The 19928-nt window shown below is 38.4% G+C and overlaps 1 protein-coding gene across 2 annotated transcripts in view; it reads left to right on the top strand.

The window, feature by feature from the left end:
* Nucleotides 1-19928, top strand: part of LOC100742216 (tyrosine-protein kinase Drl-like) — a 29519-nt gene that overhangs the window by 3692 nt on the left and 5899 nt on the right. The window contains exons 1-2 of one of the 2 annotated variants that reach the window (XM_033320083.1): nucleotides 16224-16328; nucleotides 18004-18066. Coding sequence is in view for 1 of the 2 variants with exons in the window: in XM_003488469.4 (XP_003488517.1) it covers nucleotides 16201-16328 (128 nt within the window). In the remaining variant the exon portion in view is untranslated. Of the gene's footprint in view, nucleotides 1-16200; nucleotides 16329-18003; nucleotides 18067-19928 lie in introns of those variants that run through there. The other variant, XM_003488469.4, reaches the window with a different exon arrangement.

Here is a 19928-nt window from a genome sequence, read left to right as displayed (position 1 = left end):
AAAGCGTCGAGCCGGTTGGCTAGCACCGCGCCACACCGTGCAGAAAGAGAAGAGATGTATTTCGACGACACCTAAAGTCGAGCGAATTGCCGATTCGTTGATTCGCCCCGATTCTCCGCCGAGAGAAACGCGCTCGCGTGTAGTATTGCGCGTTTTCAGCCACGCACTTCGCGCTTCGTTCCACGGTCGACGACACGCATTTCATATGCATATCTGCTCAGGCCTTTTTAGTTAACTCAAACGTGTTCGCGTCAAAAACCTTGCCTGAAATCGAATTGTGTTTAGCGCTAACGCGCGTCGCTCCAACGAATGAAAGGAATCGGATCGTACGATTTGCTATTTAGAGACGGCGTCGTTAATCGCACCTATAAATTTGGAGTGTATTGGCAGCGCAATGTTCGTTCAAACGAAAGGGATTAAATCGGTACGTTCTCAAGGAACTAATTTAAATTATATTTCTAAACTTACATATTAAGATTTAGATATTAAAATATTACTCGTTTGCAATTAATGTTATTTTCATAAACATAAATATTTTAGGTACTTATATTACTTATAAGAATATGGCGAATAAAATTCGATATTTATATTCGAGAATTTTGAAATCTTTTACAACTCCCAGAGGCGTGTATTAACCTCGTCGAAGTAGATATTCATCTCCAACTGGATGGGATAGCGTTTCTTGGCTTAAATACGTACGTATATAGTGGTTTATCCTGTTTAATATAAAAGCAGAACTTGTTTTTGTGTCATTGAAGGATAGGTAATAAGAATACCGCTTTTGCAATAAATGTTTTGGTGGTAAAGTGGTGTGAACACATTTCGCTGTCAGAGGAAATACTTAGCTATTTGTTGTTAATATCGAAAAATTTTTATAACAGGATTTTATTGGTCGAAATTATACACTATCGTTTAAAAGTTTAAAATCACTTCCAATATTCATGATTTATGAAAAAGAACATAAGAAAAAATGTATTACTGTTACGGTTGATGGTTATTTGCCTTCAACAGGTTTATTAGAGGCATTTTTCATTGCATCATCTTTTATTTTCCTAAGCAGTAATATTTTATTATATTTTTATTTCATTCGTACATCTTGACCAATTGCCTGAAATTTCACGCGTTATAAGATCTGCTTTTATCTACATTATTTTAATATACTGTAACGTGACTTTATCTCCGTATTAGATATATAAGATATACAAGAACTGAATAATCAAATATAAGTTGATAATTGTAATCCAAAATGTTTGTTCTAATCCAATATAGTAATTTAAATTCCATAAAAGCTCGATCATCCACTCCTGTTTCGAATCACCAAATTCTCTTTCCATCAAATAAAAGTCCCTGTACATTTTGTGTCCTATACTTTGGTTTTTATTTATACGACTTATACTTTGGTTTTGTCGCCGTTTCGCGATATCATTTTGTAAGCAAAAAAATATTCGGGGTAAAACGAGGAAACGAGATTGGTATTATAAGATGGTATAGTATATACACGGGACGCAATAAAATATTATAACGAGGTCCTTGTTAAACGAACATAGCATGGGGTGGCTGGACCGACCCTAGTTTGTTTAGACATCGAATAATCGACAGTCGCTTCTTTTAGTCTTGTTTTCGTGCGAGTCGTTCGGTTCTATTGCTTTTTTTCCGTTGGTTTCTCATTTTAGTTGGATGGCCATGCTGCCGATTGGGCCTGTTCAGACAGAGCCTTGAATACCGATTTTGGAGGGCCCCTTGGGTCGCTCTCCATATGGACCACGGGTTTTTCAAGCTGCATTCACGCTTCCTGGAAGAAGGAGGTTTCCAATTTCGGTATTTACTATAGGGTTTCCCGTATTCGCTTACGTTCCTTCACGAACAAGCATCGCAAGAAATTGATCTCGATCGGCCGTGTTCCACTCTGTTGCCTCGTTCGGCCGCAATCATAATGGAAAGGAGTGCCGATGAAGATATTGACCGGTGATTAATTATGGTTATCGGCTTATACGTTCTCAAAGTAGTTTTCGTTCATTAAGTCTTATGGCGCAAAAAAAGAAAAAAAAAAAAAAGAAATACAGATACATATACACGAAGGTGAGAGAGTGAGAGTCCAAAGTTGGATTTATCACGAGTCGAATATCGAACGCGCTTGTAAGAGCCACTTACAAGAATTACGTTAACTTCTTACGTTTTGAAAAATTGTGAAGGCAGGCCACGTTGCTCGAGTAGATTATATACACTTTTATACCGTTGTATGGTGAAGATAAGGAAACGTTATTTGTACACGTTTATCGTGTATCCCCAATGATTCTTTTTCCAATATTTTTGGCGTTTCTCGAAGCGACTTTCTTTCTTCGTTGAATCGAGGTCCCAAAACACCTCACGACCCTAAAATTTTAGAGTTATCTTAAGGTGTTACGGCCTTACGAGCTTGCTACCACTTTCGTATCGTGTAGCATCCGCTTTGGATAAGATAACTGAATTCCACTGGTGTCATGCTACATTCCGATTTTCGTTTCCTCACTCTTCAAACCGACAAGTAAATTACGCTCGTCTATCGGCCACGATGTTGCCTACTACATTAGTCATATGAAAATAATGAACGTTATGAGATACATTGTATTAATAAGTAGCAATGTTGTTCTCAGCGTTCTTAATTTATCATTCGTCGTCCGATAATATATTTCTCTTCATTAACTGTTATCCATAGTTTTTAAAATATTGAGTCGACAACTAAATGATTGCGGATTTTGTCATTATCGCCTAATGACAAAACCCGATAGTATCTCTTGAGTTAAACTGTGCAGGCATAAAATACAATGTGCCTTCATATGCTAGTTAATAAATTTATTATCTCCATAACGCAACAGCTGTGTATCCTCTTACGCGTAGTATTTGTGCTTTATACTTTTTCTTGCAATGCATTTAATGTATGATAAGTTGCCTGCTTATACTTAGTATTTCGAACTACTTTATGAATTTTGAATTAAGTCTGCATTAAACCCGTACACGTAAAAGATTGTATCGCAAATGCGATAATAACTTTTAACAGCCGGATTAAAATTCCTTGGTCCGATAACTTTCTATTTAACGAATTTGCATACGAAGAGAAAGCGCTTGTTGTAAAATTATTGCGGTGTTCAATCAGGAAAACGTCAAACCACAATGATGCGCACGAGCATCATCCGTCAGAAGTCCGTGTCAAAACACGATAGTGGTGTGCACTCCGACAATCTTGTGCCGGAGGCGGTGTTTCACTCGTGTGAGTCCGGCTTGGGTCCGACCTTAGCTAGTTAGGGCCTGACAGGCCCATCTTGATGTTACTTCAGGAGTGGGGTGGCCTCAAAGGTCCCGCCTGGGCTCCGTGAAAACGTTTATGCACGCACAGTGGCGTAGCAAACGGCGGCTCCGTGAAATGATAAAATGTTATGCTTACTTTCTGCTTATTCAACGTATATAACCTCGCGTTTGCTAACAGCATACCTGTAACGTCGTTATCCAAACGAACGCAGTAGATTGTCTTATATCTCACTGTGACGTGATACATTAAATTCTTTTAATGTTTTGAGGATACTATCGAGTTCGAGACGAAACGGACGAATTAGTCACGTATGTAGATAAATATGGGCAAATGTTAAAAAACTATAGGGACAGAAATGGGCGACGGCAAAGAAGAAATTGGTAGATCGTATCCGTCGATGAACAAGCGACAGAGAAGAATACGTTACGAGGGAATGGCTGCGAAGAAACGCTCGTGTATGGTTTCAAGATGGGCCAGCGGGCGAATGCTGCACCGTTGTCCGCATCAATCTTCGACTCCTCGTTAAGATCCGCGCCTTAAGTTTTCGCTTGTGTGCGTCAGCTCGTTTCGTTCAACCTACGTGCCAGGGACACTCTACGGGATGTGTTGGTCAGACATTTACATGAGGAGCCGTCCGGAGAGATACAGGACCCCCGTGGATTTTCTTCCGAGAGCGGACGGCGCGTTTCACCTCGTGTCTTTTTCTGCCCAGCGAAAGAAGAAAATCCTACTAAAGTACCTCTGATAAGTTTCGATGCACGACACGTGTTACTTTTCCCAACAACGAAATTGAAATCTCTTCGCGTATGGTATACACGATACATACACCTTTACCATTTCGTAAACGATATATGTACTTGCTGATTTTCTGCAGCACTACTTCTATATATTCGGTAATGCACGAATAAAAGTACTTTATGCATGGATAAATGATATTTGCTTTGTCGTATATCGTTACGAGTAAATTTGTTATACCCAACTTTGAGATGACGACCTATATTAATCTAAAAAACAATTGTAATAGCAGTGTAATAAATTGAACGAGGATTGTGTATCGAATGAAACCATAACGCGATTGTCTTTTATGTGGGCATGAGCTCTTTTAATCCCTGGAGAATTCAGAGATGCGATAGTACGAGGGTGAAAATGGTTATACGCTTGTTTTCCAATGGCACTTGGGAGATTTTTTCTTTCTGCCGAGGGCTATCGTGAGATGTAACCCAAGAGGATCTGTTTCTACAGGAAATTTTTCAAATATATTTTATAAATACTAGAATACAGATATTTTCAAATATCCATATATGATACATATACGATAAATATCCGATGAAAATATATTTTACAACATTTAAAGCTAGTTTATGAATTGGATTTGCAAGATACAAGAATATTAATACTTTAAGATTTGCTGCGCGTATTGACGGATGAGCGATGGCTCCCCTGTACGTCGCAGTGTTATGCTTAGCAAGCATTCTTCGCAGTCTATGCAATTTGAATAACAAAAGAGAGTAGGTGAAGTATTTATAAGTATCTGTTAATATAACTATTCTTATATTTTTGATTTATATTTCGGCGTTTGTGATTTGATTTATCGGTAGATGATTATTCTTGACGAAGATTCGTAAGAGGCAATTTTTCTGAGATTTATGTTTTCAGTTTAATTTGAACCGTATTGAATGTCGTAAATCGATCGTATCGATCTTTTCCATAGCCTTTATTTTATCCTTCTTTTGCATCTTTTCTTACCTATCAACGAGAGCGTTTATCGATTTTTCAACATTATCCTTGCGAAGAATCTTTTAGTTTTTATTCCTGAGTCTTTTTTCGCTTCCACGCAGCGAGTTCTGAGTGACAGGATCTTAACGAGCATCTGTTTCTCGAAGATGAGTCTGCCGTTCCTACAGGATCTCTTGTGAAAAATATCTCGCGTAGTTGAAGTACTTAGGAAATATGCTGCCTTCCCTCGATTCAATATAAGATCGTGATTCAGGCTCACCGCCAGAATAAAACCTTTTTATCCAGGAACGCTGTTCGCTCCGGTATACACGAGCTTGTACTCGTGATGGGAGAAAACATTTTTCTGACGTATAGACCTCGATGCATCGGCCCTTATACAAGGTGACTCGGCAACTAAACGGCCGAACTCTTTCCAAGGGCCACAAACAGTTCCTGACAAATGGTTCCTTAAGTGGTACCCGTTCTTAACCTTTTATGTTGCTACCTAGAACGAACTACCGTAGAAAAGAGAACTCTAAAATACCGCCGTTCTGGAAGTTTATGCGGATAATTTAGCGTTTCGTGACTGCGTGTTACAAGCTGACTGTGTGTAGACTTTGTGGTTGGCATATCGGCCACAATTTTTGACAAAGGAATTGATTTGGTTCTATTTCTCCGGATACTCGCAGTAATTGGTTTAATTCGTAGAAGCACGCAACCGAAAATCGTTTGCATAATTTTTTAAAACCTATGTATATTAAAATAATACAATATACGTTTAGTCCAGTTGGAAGATTCGAATTTTCAATCGTTATAAACAAGCGCGTTCTTATTTACGTATCGAATGAAAAATTAATATTCTGAATTTTGTTGTCGATGTTAACTAAACATTTTATCCGTACCATCTCATTTCCTTTCTTTCATTTTTAATTAAGCCAAAGTTAGTGCCCTCGGGATAAAGAACTGGTCTACAACGCGATTTCACACACCGACCTTGAGAACCGATTAAACATAAATGGACGAAGACAAGTTGTACCTACACGTACAAACACGAGTACTTTTATACGCTTTTACGTCTGAAGTGTCCTGTCTTGTTTTATGTCCATTCCTCTGACAGCAGACGGAATTCCGAATGTGTCTCAGAAATTATCAAAGCATCGGTGCCGTGAAAAGGAACACATGGTAAGGTCCATCCACTTAAACATCCGAAGGCTTTAGAGCGCGTAGATGCCATCTCAGCTAGGGTCTTCAGGAGCCCCACAGCAGGGGATGCTCTGCCTTTTTACGTTCGATGTCCTCCTATCTCCTCGTTGGAAATCGCCCTAGCACGACTCATCCCTTGGTAGCCTCTAGTGATAAATCTGCCAGTGAGACTCCTGACGGAAGATTGATCTTTCCTCCGGACAGACGAGTGGGGAGGGAGGGGGGAGGTAGGGTAAAGAGCTGCGTTGTCACGGAACACGTGTACTCGTAGGTCAGTTCTTTTCCTGGAATTCGGGATGTATTCATACGTCAGTCATGAGTCGAACGCCACGGAAGAAGAGTAAGCGGTTTTGTTATTCCGCGGACCGGACGGTGTATTTTGTAGTTGTTACTTGACGATCCACTCTCACTGTGCGAAGCTTGCTTCCATTCCCTGGTTTATGATGAAAAGTTCGATGGATTTAGTACCTCGTTAACTTGCTTTAGCATGTGTGAAAGTTTCAGATTTCTGCGTATATTCCTGTACGCAATTCCTGTTGCTTTATAATAACATGAGTCGTATTTAAATAAATCGCTTCATATATATAGTTGATAACTTTCTTCTAAGTTTTCTTTCTTTAACTAGATATGTTTCTCGTTGTTTCAATAATGACGACAGATATATTGCAATTTGTAAAAGATACTAGAGTTGCTGTAGTTAATGTTTTTTAATGTTAAAAACAATCGTTAAAAACAATCTTAAATTTACGGAAAGAATGAAATAGCCGTTATCGACACGCATGATTCTTTATTTTAACTTTCTGCTGGAAACTTCCTTAAAATATTAAACGTCTTCTCGTTTGGATATAAAATCTAAGACTATAGCAAGATTAAAAGAAGTCTATACGTAAATGAATAAATGCTTTTGAACCTGTGTTTAGGATAATTGCACATAGCTGGCTCTCTAGAATGAATTAATTAACATATAAATCGATACGCGTATATAACCTAAATCAAAGCGCAAGTAAACGCGTTGTACACGTAAACAAAATTTTAAGAGATCGTACGTGAGTGGATTGAAAAGATTTTTCCGAGTCCGTAGTAACATTTTAATGTATTTAGTTGAGCAGATTGATTCCTTAAGAAACGATTCCTGAGCGGCTGAAAAGAACTTTTCCCTTACATAATTTGGAAATAAAAGGACTGGTTGGGTGACGTGGCAAAGTTCACAACTCGAAGGATTAAAGCTGAGAGCGAGGAAGATCGACAGCGAGGGATTTGAAAGGATCAGGATAGCCGGTTCTTTGGAGTCGACTTCCTGGCGAATCCTTCTTAACGAGCAACGTCGATCGAAAAGCACGAACGAGGTACAAGGGAAGGACATGCGATTCAACGTCACGATAAATTCAGCTGCCACGTAATCTTCTTCGTGTCCGAGCCCTGATTGCTAGTACGGTGCCATATGTCCTCTCCGCAGTGGCGACAACGTCTCAATCAGCCCACCCATCTGTCAGTTAACGTTCGGTAGGCTTTTACTATCGTTACCGCACGATGTAACGACCTAGCCGAAGCTGGCAATCGTATTTCGAGGGTGCACGCCAGGAACAATATTATTTTAGCTCCCGATGCCAGAATCACGTCCCAACCCGTCGCAGGTTTGCTTTGGTTCCCGTTTCGCTACCATACTACCCCTCCGATAAATAAACGGGGCCAGGGTTGCCTACAATACGGAGAGTCCATCTACTGTCCCTGCTCTTCGTCATAGGACAATGAACCAGATTTAACCGCGAGACGAAAGAAACATATTTTACGCGGACATATGAAAATAAATCAGCGTGTTGTTGTTAGAAGAACCTTTGGATGATTGCGACGTATGAAATTACCGTTATACAAGACTAGATGGCGGATTCCTATTGAATATTTTTCTAGAGAATTTACATGTTTGGTTCGTTTCTCTTTTAGATTTATAACATTCCTTTTAATTCCTTCTGTTTAAAGATTTGAAAAATACGATATCGATGAATCATGTTGATGAATATATCTTGGTATGAAAAAGAAACTTAATTGGAGAAATTAAGGGAAATGGAAGGTATAATGTGTGACAGACAGGAAAGTCACAGTGAAAACCATTACGGCGGAAATTGTTGGAAAATGAGCAAAAGTTTCGTTTAAAACGCAGGCTTTATAGCCTTGGAAATTCTTCAGGATAGACAGTGAAGAATGTCAGAGATTTCAGTGTAACAAAATACTCCAGTGAAAAGGTTCTTTTAATCCTTCCGCTGGCTAAAACTATAAAGAGACGGTTGAGTTTCGGAAAGACTGAAAAAAGTATCACCGAAACGGTGAAATAACCCAACGACAAGCGCTTCGTCTTTTTCCTTTTCCTTCATTCCCCCTTTTTTCTTGCTTGCTTACGATCCTCTAGAGTGAATTATAACTGGTGTCGCGTGAAGTTACGCCTTCCTGGATGTGACCTATGGCCTGCGAAGAGAAACGGAGAGAGAATCAGCCTTGCAGTAATGAAAAAGGATAAACTAAGAAGGAACAGGGAGGGTGTACAAACGACGTCCAGGACTCGCCTAGGACTTATGGGTTATTCAGAGGAGACCCCCGTTGGCGAAGGAAGAACCCACGTACTCGTTCGATATATGCTAAACAGTCAGCCTCCTGTATTATATAGAGGGTGGGTCTAACGTATCACACTTGCTTCTTGTAACGATACTTATCATCCAAGTAATACGGCCAGTAGAAGGTGTTCAAATAAATTTGTCCTATCTTCGAATGAATTTTCTTACCAAGATTGAACTGTCGACGCGTTCAAAGGTTTATTCGAAAGCAACTTCGTTAAAGCATTACTTATTGCACCCCAACCAGAATAGTATTATAGTTTCTTCTAATTAATCGTAAACTATAGTATTTTCTTTTTCAAAATATTTGCGAAAAAATATCAATTCAGGTTCTCAATTCTAACGATCCGATGTTTATGTAAATTTATATTTTTACGAATGTGATGTAAGAAATGTAATTTAGATGGAAATTTCTTTTACGGACTTAAATAGGATATCAAATATCACACATCGAATATTTCACATATTTATACGCGCCTATCTGCATTTTTTGCATTTTACACCTTCAAATGTCCCATAAATCCATAAAAATGCGCAGTCTACTAACGATTCGAGACATCAAAACGTCCGAATCCATTGAATTCCGAAGCTGAATATACATGTTGTCTGGATGATGATAAGACTTTTTTTTGTTAAAGTTTCGGTACTCTCAAAAGATTGCAATAAGGGTACACCCTATAGCTATATGCATACTACATCGAGATCACACGTGGGTGAGAAGCTGGCGATATATAACAACGTGTGTGCGTGCACAGGGTATATACGCACGCCCACGTCGCGTCGCGTCGTTTGCCCGCGCTGGCGAAAGTGAAAAATATCCCATGCAGCGGCAGCACGCGCTTGTATACATACATGCACATGCACATATAAATGCGAGCTCGTTTGTACAAGCATACATGGATACGTTATTAGATCTCTCGAGGCTGCGTGTTGAGGTATCGGCGAGTACCAGCTGCCTGATCTGGTCGTTAACCTCGCCTCGCGGATCATTTTTGGATCGGTCTGACGTGTTCGAGTTTTCATAGGAATCCTCACGGTAGGTTTTTGATAAATTTCTCGTAAATCATCGATTGCGCTCGACCGTGTTAGCTCCTGCAACTGAAACTTGTACTACGTCTGTAATGCTGCGAAATGAAGGTTTGATTTTCTCTTCAGGTTTTACTATATCGTGTGAAAGTAGGTGTTTTACGATGCGTTTTAGAAATCTACGTTTAGTTTACGTTGGTAATAAAATAATTTTCGTATCGTTTACTTGTTGTCGTTTAATAAGTTTGTTAATGGTTTGGGGTGTGGGGCACGAGTAACGAGAATTGTTGCGATTGTGTACCATGCACCAGGTGATGCTGTACAATTTGACAGCTTTACATTTCTAATCACACGCTTGCGCACATGGCATCATTAAAAATATGATACTGTCGAATCGCACAGCTTTGCCGACACGAAATCGCAAGGCGTCGCATCGGTCGTCTGTACCAACTCCTACATTGTAATATTTTCCATTTTTTTTACACATATATTTCTCGCGTCTTTCGTGATAAATACCAACAAAAATTGTCTCACAATTTCATTTTGTAAATTGAGGAGCCTCTGTCTCCACACAGCAGCTTCCGATTTGGTGTATTCGCGTACTCCTTTCGAATTTCATTTGCTGTAAAGGAGCAGATCTAACTCCGCTTGTTCGAGGACAAAGAATGTTCATTGTGGTTGGCAGTGCATGGAAGGAGCTTGATGCGCAGAATCGCAGTGGGATCGAACAAAAATCGGAGCGGGTGCATTGTAAGCAGGCGTCACGACGTGTAAATCTAATATTTCCTGTTCCTTCGACCTGCATTTCAGCATTCTGCCTTTCCCTCTTCCTATGTTCTTCCCTCGTAGTACTGCCACCCGCCGTCATCTTATTTTAAAGGGCTCACTACGGGAAGATCTCGTTATAAGCGTACCGTGGGTTTTGCACTGCAAAGGTGTTAGGTTTCTGACCCAAAGCCGTGGGCCCCCAGAGAAGGCGAGGGGCAGAGAGAATCGGAGGCCCCGCAGCTAGCCCGCAATTCACCAAGCCCTTTTTTCAGTTCTCCTTTATACCACGACTCTTGGAGCTTCGCTCGTCAACTTGCTTCTATACCGTATTTTGACAGCAGGGGACACGAAGCCCTGCGAAATTTTGCCGGCTGTTTCGCGCCTCGCGAAACGAACACTCTTACGCTCTTTTCTTCTCTATCTCGGTTCTTTGTGCCAACGCTTTTTTCCCGCCCCTTTTGTTTCTCGTACGATTAAGCACCTTAAGAATTCGGCGTGACAGTTAAAGAAGATAGTTTTTGTTTTGGACTTTGTTAAAATCGATCGGTTACGTGTGCTCGAACGTTCAAGCGGATGAAACAGATCCTTCATCTTAATTTTCGTGTGATGTTATAAAATATTAACATTTTTCATTTTCCGATTCAGTTGTAATCTTATAATTCGACTTTGAAGTTTATAATGAACAATCAAACTTGCTGAATATCATAAGATACTATTAGTCCTTAATATAATGTCGATAGAATAACAAAATGCTTTACGCGCGGCAAAGGAAAAGGTATCGAAAATGGGAAAATAACTCGAAAAACTATATGGCAAATTTAGTTGTCAGCACAGGGGTATTATAATTAACAAAGTAAGCAACGCTTTAAGTAAATACAATAATATACACACGTTACTAGATTATGACGATTATGACTGAGAGTATTAACATTAATTCAAGAAAATTTTTACTTTTTTAGTAGGAAATTATAGCCTTCGAGCTGTCAATGTATCGTATATCGCAGTGTTTTGTACTCCACTAACATCCAGTCAAATAACGTGTTTTCAAATGTGGGTCGCTAGAAAAGCGTTTAATAAGTTATAATGAGAATCGAGTTTAATGAGTTATAAAGCAAATTGTTCAGCTTGAACCGAATATCCTACTCAAATAACTCTATGTCTCTCTATATATAATTGAAATTTATTTCTTGACAGTCTGAAAGTCTTTTGGACTTTTTTCTCGATGCGACAGCGTTATATTTTCATCGTTAGCTCTCGTTTTATAAGCTGGCTCGACATTCTATTTTGACAGTGTGAAATTTTCTTAATTTCTCTTTAGAATTTCCTTTCTATACATTCTTTTATACTCTTTACGCGTCATTTGGCTTCTTTGTAAAAGCTTGAAAATATTTGCCTTCATACATGTATAATGTCTCCGAACAGCATATAAAAGTGAAAGGTCGTGCATGCTATGCCATAATAGTGAACCACTTTGAAAGGTATAAAGCATTCAGAAGATCGTCCTCTGGGAGAGAAGCTCCGTATCTTTCCATTCCTTTTACTTCCTATATTCTACACCGACCATTTCGTTCGACCATTGTATTCTTAAATGCTTTATAGAATCCTCGAAGACTCGATAGTATTGGTGCATTTTTTTCTTCAAAGTTACAAACTTGTATGCGATGTTATACACTTTGTGTTTGTTAAATAATATATTACTGATTAATATCGAATTTATATATTATTCTAGCCGATATTTAATTCATAACGCCAACAGATGCATTAAAACAATTTTTAACGCAACGCACAAAGCCTAGCTTTTTGTGTTCTATTCTCGCAGCATAGCTCACTCCTTTGTACAGCACAGAATAAGCATATCAAAGAGCTCGAAAGCAAAGAGGAAAAATAACGCCAGAAGTCTTGCAGGGTTCTTTACCACCTTTGTTTCGCTTTCTAGATATTGTTGATCGATATCTGTTTGCGCGCAGGTTCACCGAACCGACTAGCCGTCTGAAAGTTTCCTTAGTTCCTTATCTTTGATCCCGCACGTTTTCCGGGTGTCAGCAGGCTGTAAGGGGGTTCCGTAACAGTTTGAGAGTTCTCCCAGTAGGCGCGTCGGTCGGTGTAGTTAGAGATCGTACATGTACCAGGAGGAAAGGTTCGAAGTGCCGTGGAACCCTTCGTGACAATTGTGTCTGGCACTCGTTGTCGAGGGTCGACGCCTTCGTTGAAAGGGCCCTCTATCTCTCTTTCTTTCTCTTACCGCATCTCCTTCATCTTTTTCTTTTCTCTCTACTATTCTTGCTTGCACTTTGGCCCGCTGCAAGCGTACCAGACATCAAAGGATCCCTGGTATACGCCACCCCTTGGTTACCCGCGTGCAAAGTTCCCGCATAAATGCGTAAAAGAACCCCCGACTAGATAAGGGTTTCAAGAATACCTAAACTGGTAACGAGGTCATGGCTAGGCTGCCGCAAAGAATAGACCAACTGCCTCGATGCTTGTGTTGTATATACTCATCTTTCGAGTGTTGAAAACTACCTGCCGTTGATTTAAATACCGAGATTGGTATCCAATTCTAAGTAAATAATATAGGTTCCGTAAAATAGCATAATACGTTAAAATGTTTTTATCATTTCGTATCATCGTTTTATCGTATCATTTTGTACGATGTTTTCTCATCGCTCGTCGTTTGCATCTGTATTCGGAAATATTTTCGATAAAAGCAACAACAACGATCGCACTGCGGCTAAAACAGGAAAACGGTATTGCGGAGTTAAAACGTTGCGGTTGACTTGTCTAGGAAATGAAGTTTATCGAGAGGAAGATCTTGTTACTCTTCGAACGTCCGAACAAAGAGTCTCTCGTCCAGATGACTCAGTAATTCTCGACGTAGTAAGGATCATCGATACTCGGAACACTTATAAAAGTGTCCTACTCGTAGGGGACGAAGATTCGATTTTTAGCGGCGATAACTCAGCGGGGTTTCGAGAATCTAAAGGTAATTATTTTCTGAGAGGATCCTACAGGGTATATTGCGTCTTTTTTACGACGGACACTGCGCTTGGTCCCTGGGAGGGAAGGCGGCCAACCTTTGGCTGGAGGAATAGCCAGTGCTGAGGTCGTGGGCATACGATATCTGATGCAGAAAACCGGTAAAGGCCGAAGGCCGATGGAACCGAGAGGCAAGGGACGGTAAACGAAGAAGAAGGACCAAAAGCAAAGACACGATTGTGGGGGCTACGGCACATTGTCTTCGGGTGACTTAAAAATCCAACTCGTGCCTCGTTAACCCTCGTATCTGATACAAGCATAGACCCTCGAAGGGAGTACACGACGTGTGTTCGCTTCCTTCTCCCTCTCGTGCGATCTTTCCCCCTTCGTTTCTTTTTTTTATCCGATCTTCCACCTTCGTCGGCTCGCCCACGTAACCTTGTAGCTTCTGAATGCGGATTACTCGGTAGCGTAACAACCAGATGCCACAGCGTTTCTGGACATCGAACCATTTACGAATTTACGAACGAATATTTACTAACTTTCTGATAGGACAACATACTCAATATTAGCCATGATATCATTTTTTTTTAAATGTCTTGATTACATAAGTTAAACAAAAGTGTAGTTTCACCACTATCCATTGTAATTTCTCTTGGAATAGTTCGTCGATATATATACCAATGTAGCTAGCAATCGTAATGTTCTTACCTTCCTAATATCGCTTATCGTTGGTGTCAGTAACTTTTAATTCGTATTCAGAAGAGGGATTTTTAATGTAAAGACTAATCAAAACTGTCAAATAAAATTTATTCATTCGAGATTGAATTTTCGGAGAAATATTCGTATCAAATGTTTCGTCGATTTATACGTTTTATTCTCAAAATACGTTTTATTCTTATTTTACTCTTGTTGAAGCGTGTTTCGTTTTTGTTAAACTCTCCATTTGCGAATGATTTTTAATGAAATAGAAAGCGAATCTTTGTTTAATGACTAAGGAAACAAAAGCTTCTTGCAATACAAAAAAGTAGGAGAAACTCGAGAAGAGTTTTCTAAAGCACCGATATAAATTCCTGTAATCGTAATTCACTTTTAAGTGGCACGGAGGTAGTGAAGCTAGCGTTTCAATGTGCCTTTAAACTTCACAGAAGCGTTGTAAAAATATATGTAAGAAAATAACAAGCCCATTAAATCGACAGAGCGAAACCACCTTCTTTTCGAGACAATGTGCTCGTACTACCATTACTTATTCCTTCTCACTTGGTAAATTGCAAGGAGAAGCAGGATCTCTTCTGTTTCGCTTCGGTTCACACGATTTGTATTCGCGTTTGAGTAGTCTATTACTCGTGCCGAGGTTCGTGGACGTTGTATCGGCTGTCTCCTTGAAGATAACCGGATACTTAATCCACCTGAAATATGCACTTTCTTCGTGTTTTATTCCCTAACGATTAAAGTTAATTTTTCCTCTCTATTTTCTATGTCGGTTGTACAACTGCGATCTATTGGTCTCCTTTGCCTTGATTAAAAGTGCTATTTAAAAGCGCTACTGATCTAGTATGGATTTTAATATGCTTATTATATTCGATGTCTGATTTGCAAATCTTCTGCCGCAAACAGTGAAAAAATTGCCTCAGTGTCATATTGTGTAAAGAATAAAATTGCGTCGAAACTTTTGGAGATACGGAGAAGCGCTAATGAAATCCAACAATATAGACAGTAGAACTGGATAGAATTATTACTACACGTCGCTATACGTGACTTTTAAAGATTTGTGAGAATTACACACGCTAGGTTAATTAATCGTAAAACGAACACGTCGCTATGAATCACTTTTGGACGTAAATATACTTAAGTCTTTTACTCACGAAATCGACCACCAATAGTCTCACCCCATTTTCATCATGACGTCATTGCTTTTGTGTTTCGTGAGCACGAAATCGTACCTTCCTAGCCGATAAAGTTTACATTCGAAGAAAGCGAATTTATATTGCAATCTGAGTAGCTGAAATCGGAGAAGATATCGACGAATATGTAAATAGTTTCGTAACAGTGATATCAATAACTAATTTTATTATTTAAGATTATAGATAAGATCAGAGAGTGAATATAGTAATTTCAGTGTTCTAAAACATATTTAAAGGCATGTAAGTTATTTCCATCGAGTATTAAGTGATTTATTAACATAATAGCTTGTATAAAGCAACATAATTTTAAATAATTTACTGAATTTAACTTGCATCCTTTATGTCATATGACAAATATTAATTATATCTATCGATAAAATAGATACGTAATGTGTATATGAATACATACTGAAATTTGACTTAAATTTATTAAGACTTATATATACTATCCGAAAATTATTAAGCATGAAAATTCTAAGAATTGCCAATGATATATTACATAGTAAAAATTAAAGATTACACGACATTAAATTATTGCAAATACTTATCATTAACTTGATAATAAAATTCTCGATATTTCGCAACTTATTCCAGAAACTTGTATTTAATAATAATATAGCAAAAAGAGAAAAATAAGAGTCCTGACGTTTTTATTTTACGATCTACTAATAACAGTTCGAAAGTTCTAATCGATAAAATATTTGTCGCGCTGTTGCAGGTCTTCAGGCAGAATTGTTTTACGTAAGAGAAGGCGTTATAAACGAGTATGCCATTAAATTCGTCGTCCCAGTGCCAGCGCAAGTTCACAAGCTGCATTTCACTTGGGAAAATCTCGCCGGTAGGCCGGTAAGTTTTACAAAGGCACAGACCTTTGATGTAATTTCTTTGAAATAATTCTTCTCAAACGACGCAAATCTCGAGGAGGGAAAGGAGGTTAAAAAGCTTGCGACTTTAAAACGCAAGGGAAACGCGAACCCGGTAATGAAAAGAAGCGTTAGCGGCTCTTAAAACGTAGCTTCCGTATCTTCCGTTTGCTTTATTCCTTATTTACGTTTCTTTGACTGGTCGCCACGGTGGATCAAAGTCACCAGGAACGAGGCACGATAAATTCGCCCGTTAACGAAGGAAACCGTGTGATGGCGAGATCTCACAGACGAGAGAATCTTGTCGGATGAATCCTTGATGAAAACTCTTCAAGCTTGAACGGTCACTGAGCAACTGTTCGAAGCCTTCGCTCTTTCCTTGTTCTCCGTTCCGTTCCTCGCCCTTACGAGACGTACTTATCCAGATTATCGAGGCATGTCGGTCCTTCCCGTTTCTCAGATTCATGCCACAGTGGCGCAGCACTCGCCATGGTATTCTTCGTCGAAATGAATTTATAAGGAGACCTATATAGTCGATGAAGAACGCTTTCGTTAAAATCGTTGCAAATCTCGCCAATCCGAGCTGCCTTCGAGAGAATTGTCAATAGCGTGCCGCGGGGATTAATAACGTGCTGGGAAGCAAGAAATCAGTAACGGAAGAATGCTTTATCGAGCAGAAATGAATAGGATTCGTTTTTATTTGTACCTATGAATGTTTCCATGGAAAGTGCGGTAGAACTCCATTTATTTGATCCAAATTTTAGTCTGTACCCGATTATTGCGAAATTTTTTAAACGATATTTGGAACAAAATTTTCAAATTAAAGATACATTTCCTTCAAAAGCTATTTTTCATTTTTCGCTGCGTGATTGATTCGATTTTTCAAATTTTCAAATGTTTCAAATGTACGCGATTAAAGGCGGAAGATTTTAATTGAAACGATATAGTATAGATATAATACTAATTCGATACAGATACATCTTTTCGAACAACGAGATTCTTTGATACTCCATAAATTTTCGTTCGAGGGTATGGAATGAATTTGTCGCAGGAAAGGTTCGATGTGACTCAAAAGTGGTCAGTTTGATTGGCAGGTAGCTGGTGCGCTTAAGTAGCATTCGGGGCACTCGGTTTTGTCGCGAAGGTGACGGATGTCTCGACTCTGGCCATCAGTCTCCGGGCTTCTTCCTCTCCTTCTTCCTCTTCCTTCCACCGAGACATCTCGAAGAAGTGGCTGGACCACTTTGTCCTACTCTCGGATCTGTTCTTTTTTTTCCGCACATCGTCGACGAGTCAATCCGACACTGTGCTGCATTCTGTCCACTTTTCGCCGCCACTTTGTCAAAGTACCATCGTCCTCAACGAGAGCGCGTTAGCAAAAAGCATTTTCCCCAACACACTAATAATTCATTCGTCACTGTACTTTCGCTCGTTTTCTACGAACTCGTACACAAGTAATACTTCTCAATATCATATTATCTTCATGACTTAGTAAACGGACAAAAAGTTAAACGCATAAAATTGCGTACGTATATTTTCTGCTGTGTACTAGAATAACTAAAGACTATTACGATTATAATCTATAATTAACGTTCGAGTTATTTAAATAAAACACTCATAACTATAAAAACAAAGTAAATTTTCTAATCCTTATAGAGATACAAGGCACAAGACATAACGTAACCAGATCTGATTATGTAGCGGTATGCAAACTCCAATAGGTAAATTTATTGAAATTAGAGGGGAGATCTGCGTACTACTAAAGGATTGTTACAATTTCATTTTATTGTTTGCGAGTTTAATTTTAGTGCTATATTTCCTCTGTAGTTCTGAGACGAGAATAAATTAATTTTCCACCATTTTTCTTTTTTCTACTGAATATAATTTATCACTTTTTTTTTTGAGAAAAAAGAGATAGACTATTTCTCAGTGCGGTTGTAAATGTTGCATATTTAATCACGACATAAATATCGAAAGTTTTGAATAATTTTATAGTTACGAGATGCGACGTATAGGAACCGTTTCTCTCATTAAATTTTTGCTATTTGTTGGGTTGCTGTGAGATCATAATTTCGAAAAATCAGTTTCTTACTATACAAATTTTTTTATAAAAGCCAGAAAATATGATAATCATGTGATAGGAAAAATTCTTGGTAAATGTTAAAAATTCGAGTTATGATCCAACAATTTTAATTTACTTTTCGTCGAAATATATGACCTTTCATTTTTGTTAAAAGACGACTGTCTGCCAGACGTTATACCAAACTTCATTCTTTAGGCGATACATTTGAGGTTAAATAGTATTTTGTGAGAGTTCATAATAAATAATTCTCGTCACATTTCACCGGATATAGAGTATGTAGAATATAACAGAACACAATGTAAGAAACGATCTTTCTCGACTATTTAACACGATACATTATTTTATGCCATAATGGTTAGCACATGATTTTATAAAAATTAACATACACTACTGATTCGATTAGTATCTCATCAATTTCAAATTAAATAGTGCTGAAGATTGAATATGGATGAGATTGCAGTATATTTTGAAAAGGTTAACGTTAGTTAGGAAGTCTATTCTATATGATTTGAAGCATCATGCGGTATAATTAACATTTTCTCGGTACAGTACAATATCGTGGTTACGTTATTCGTTTATTATATTGTAGCATTGTGATATTCAAAGATACGAATAACGTTATACCGAAACTAAGATAATATTATTTCAGTACACTTTGCGAGCTTTCTCTTGGATTCTTCTAATTTTAAGAATTATCTCCAAAGGCAAAAGTAAATTTCGTGTTAATGAATCCAAGCTTAATAAAAAAACGTTTTTATTACGGGGAAAAAGTGTCCGCTTCTCTTGTAGATTAAAGCATGTATTTTTTTTTATTAAAACAACTTAACATTTCGATTAAGCAGAGAATGTAATATGTATGACACTGATAGAATTTTATTGTAAAAAGATATAAATATAATACAAGAAATAGTATAAATATAAATCTGAGAAACATGCCAATTTACATAAATAAGGTAGGGAGGCTATATTACGCTCAAAATTAGGTCATTCTAAAAGTATAAAAATACTATATGAGATTAATTTCTGCTCTCATTATTTTCATTTGCATACCTATTTATTTATCATTACATATTTTGTCTTCAAATGCTTATAGAAGTATCCAAAAATGTAAATTTTGTTTTTCAATTCGAAGAATTTAGTATTGCCGTTTTCGCGGTCGATAATTTGCGAGTGGCATATTTTAAGTAAAATATTTGCCGAGGCAATTCTAGGAAAAGAATCATCCTCAGAAACACGGCACGTTCGTAAAATTTCACGCTGCCGCGTTGTTTGGCGAGTTTCTTGCAAAGTCTCGGGTTGTTTTGAGGCGTTCAGAAAATGGAGAGAAAAAAATCATAAAAAATTCCTGACAGTTTAAGTCGAATGGTTAGCCGGTTTACAGAGGCATTCACTGTCAGCACGTAGTTGGTCGCTCGTGGTCATAAAAGACCGCAAGTTGAAGTAGCCTATAACGTATACAGCGCAAAGCGTGCAGCGTATAGCGTGTAGTGTACGGAGTGT

This window comes from Bombus impatiens, unplaced genomic scaffold (assembly GCF_000188095.3).
Source record: "Bombus impatiens unplaced genomic scaffold, BIMP_2.2 scf_0235, whole genome shotgun sequence".
Lineage (NCBI taxonomy): Eukaryota > Metazoa > Arthropoda > Insecta > Hymenoptera > Apidae > Bombus > Bombus impatiens.
The sequence above is the reverse complement of the archived record's forward strand: the minus strand, read 5'-3'. Positions and strand labels throughout refer to the sequence as shown.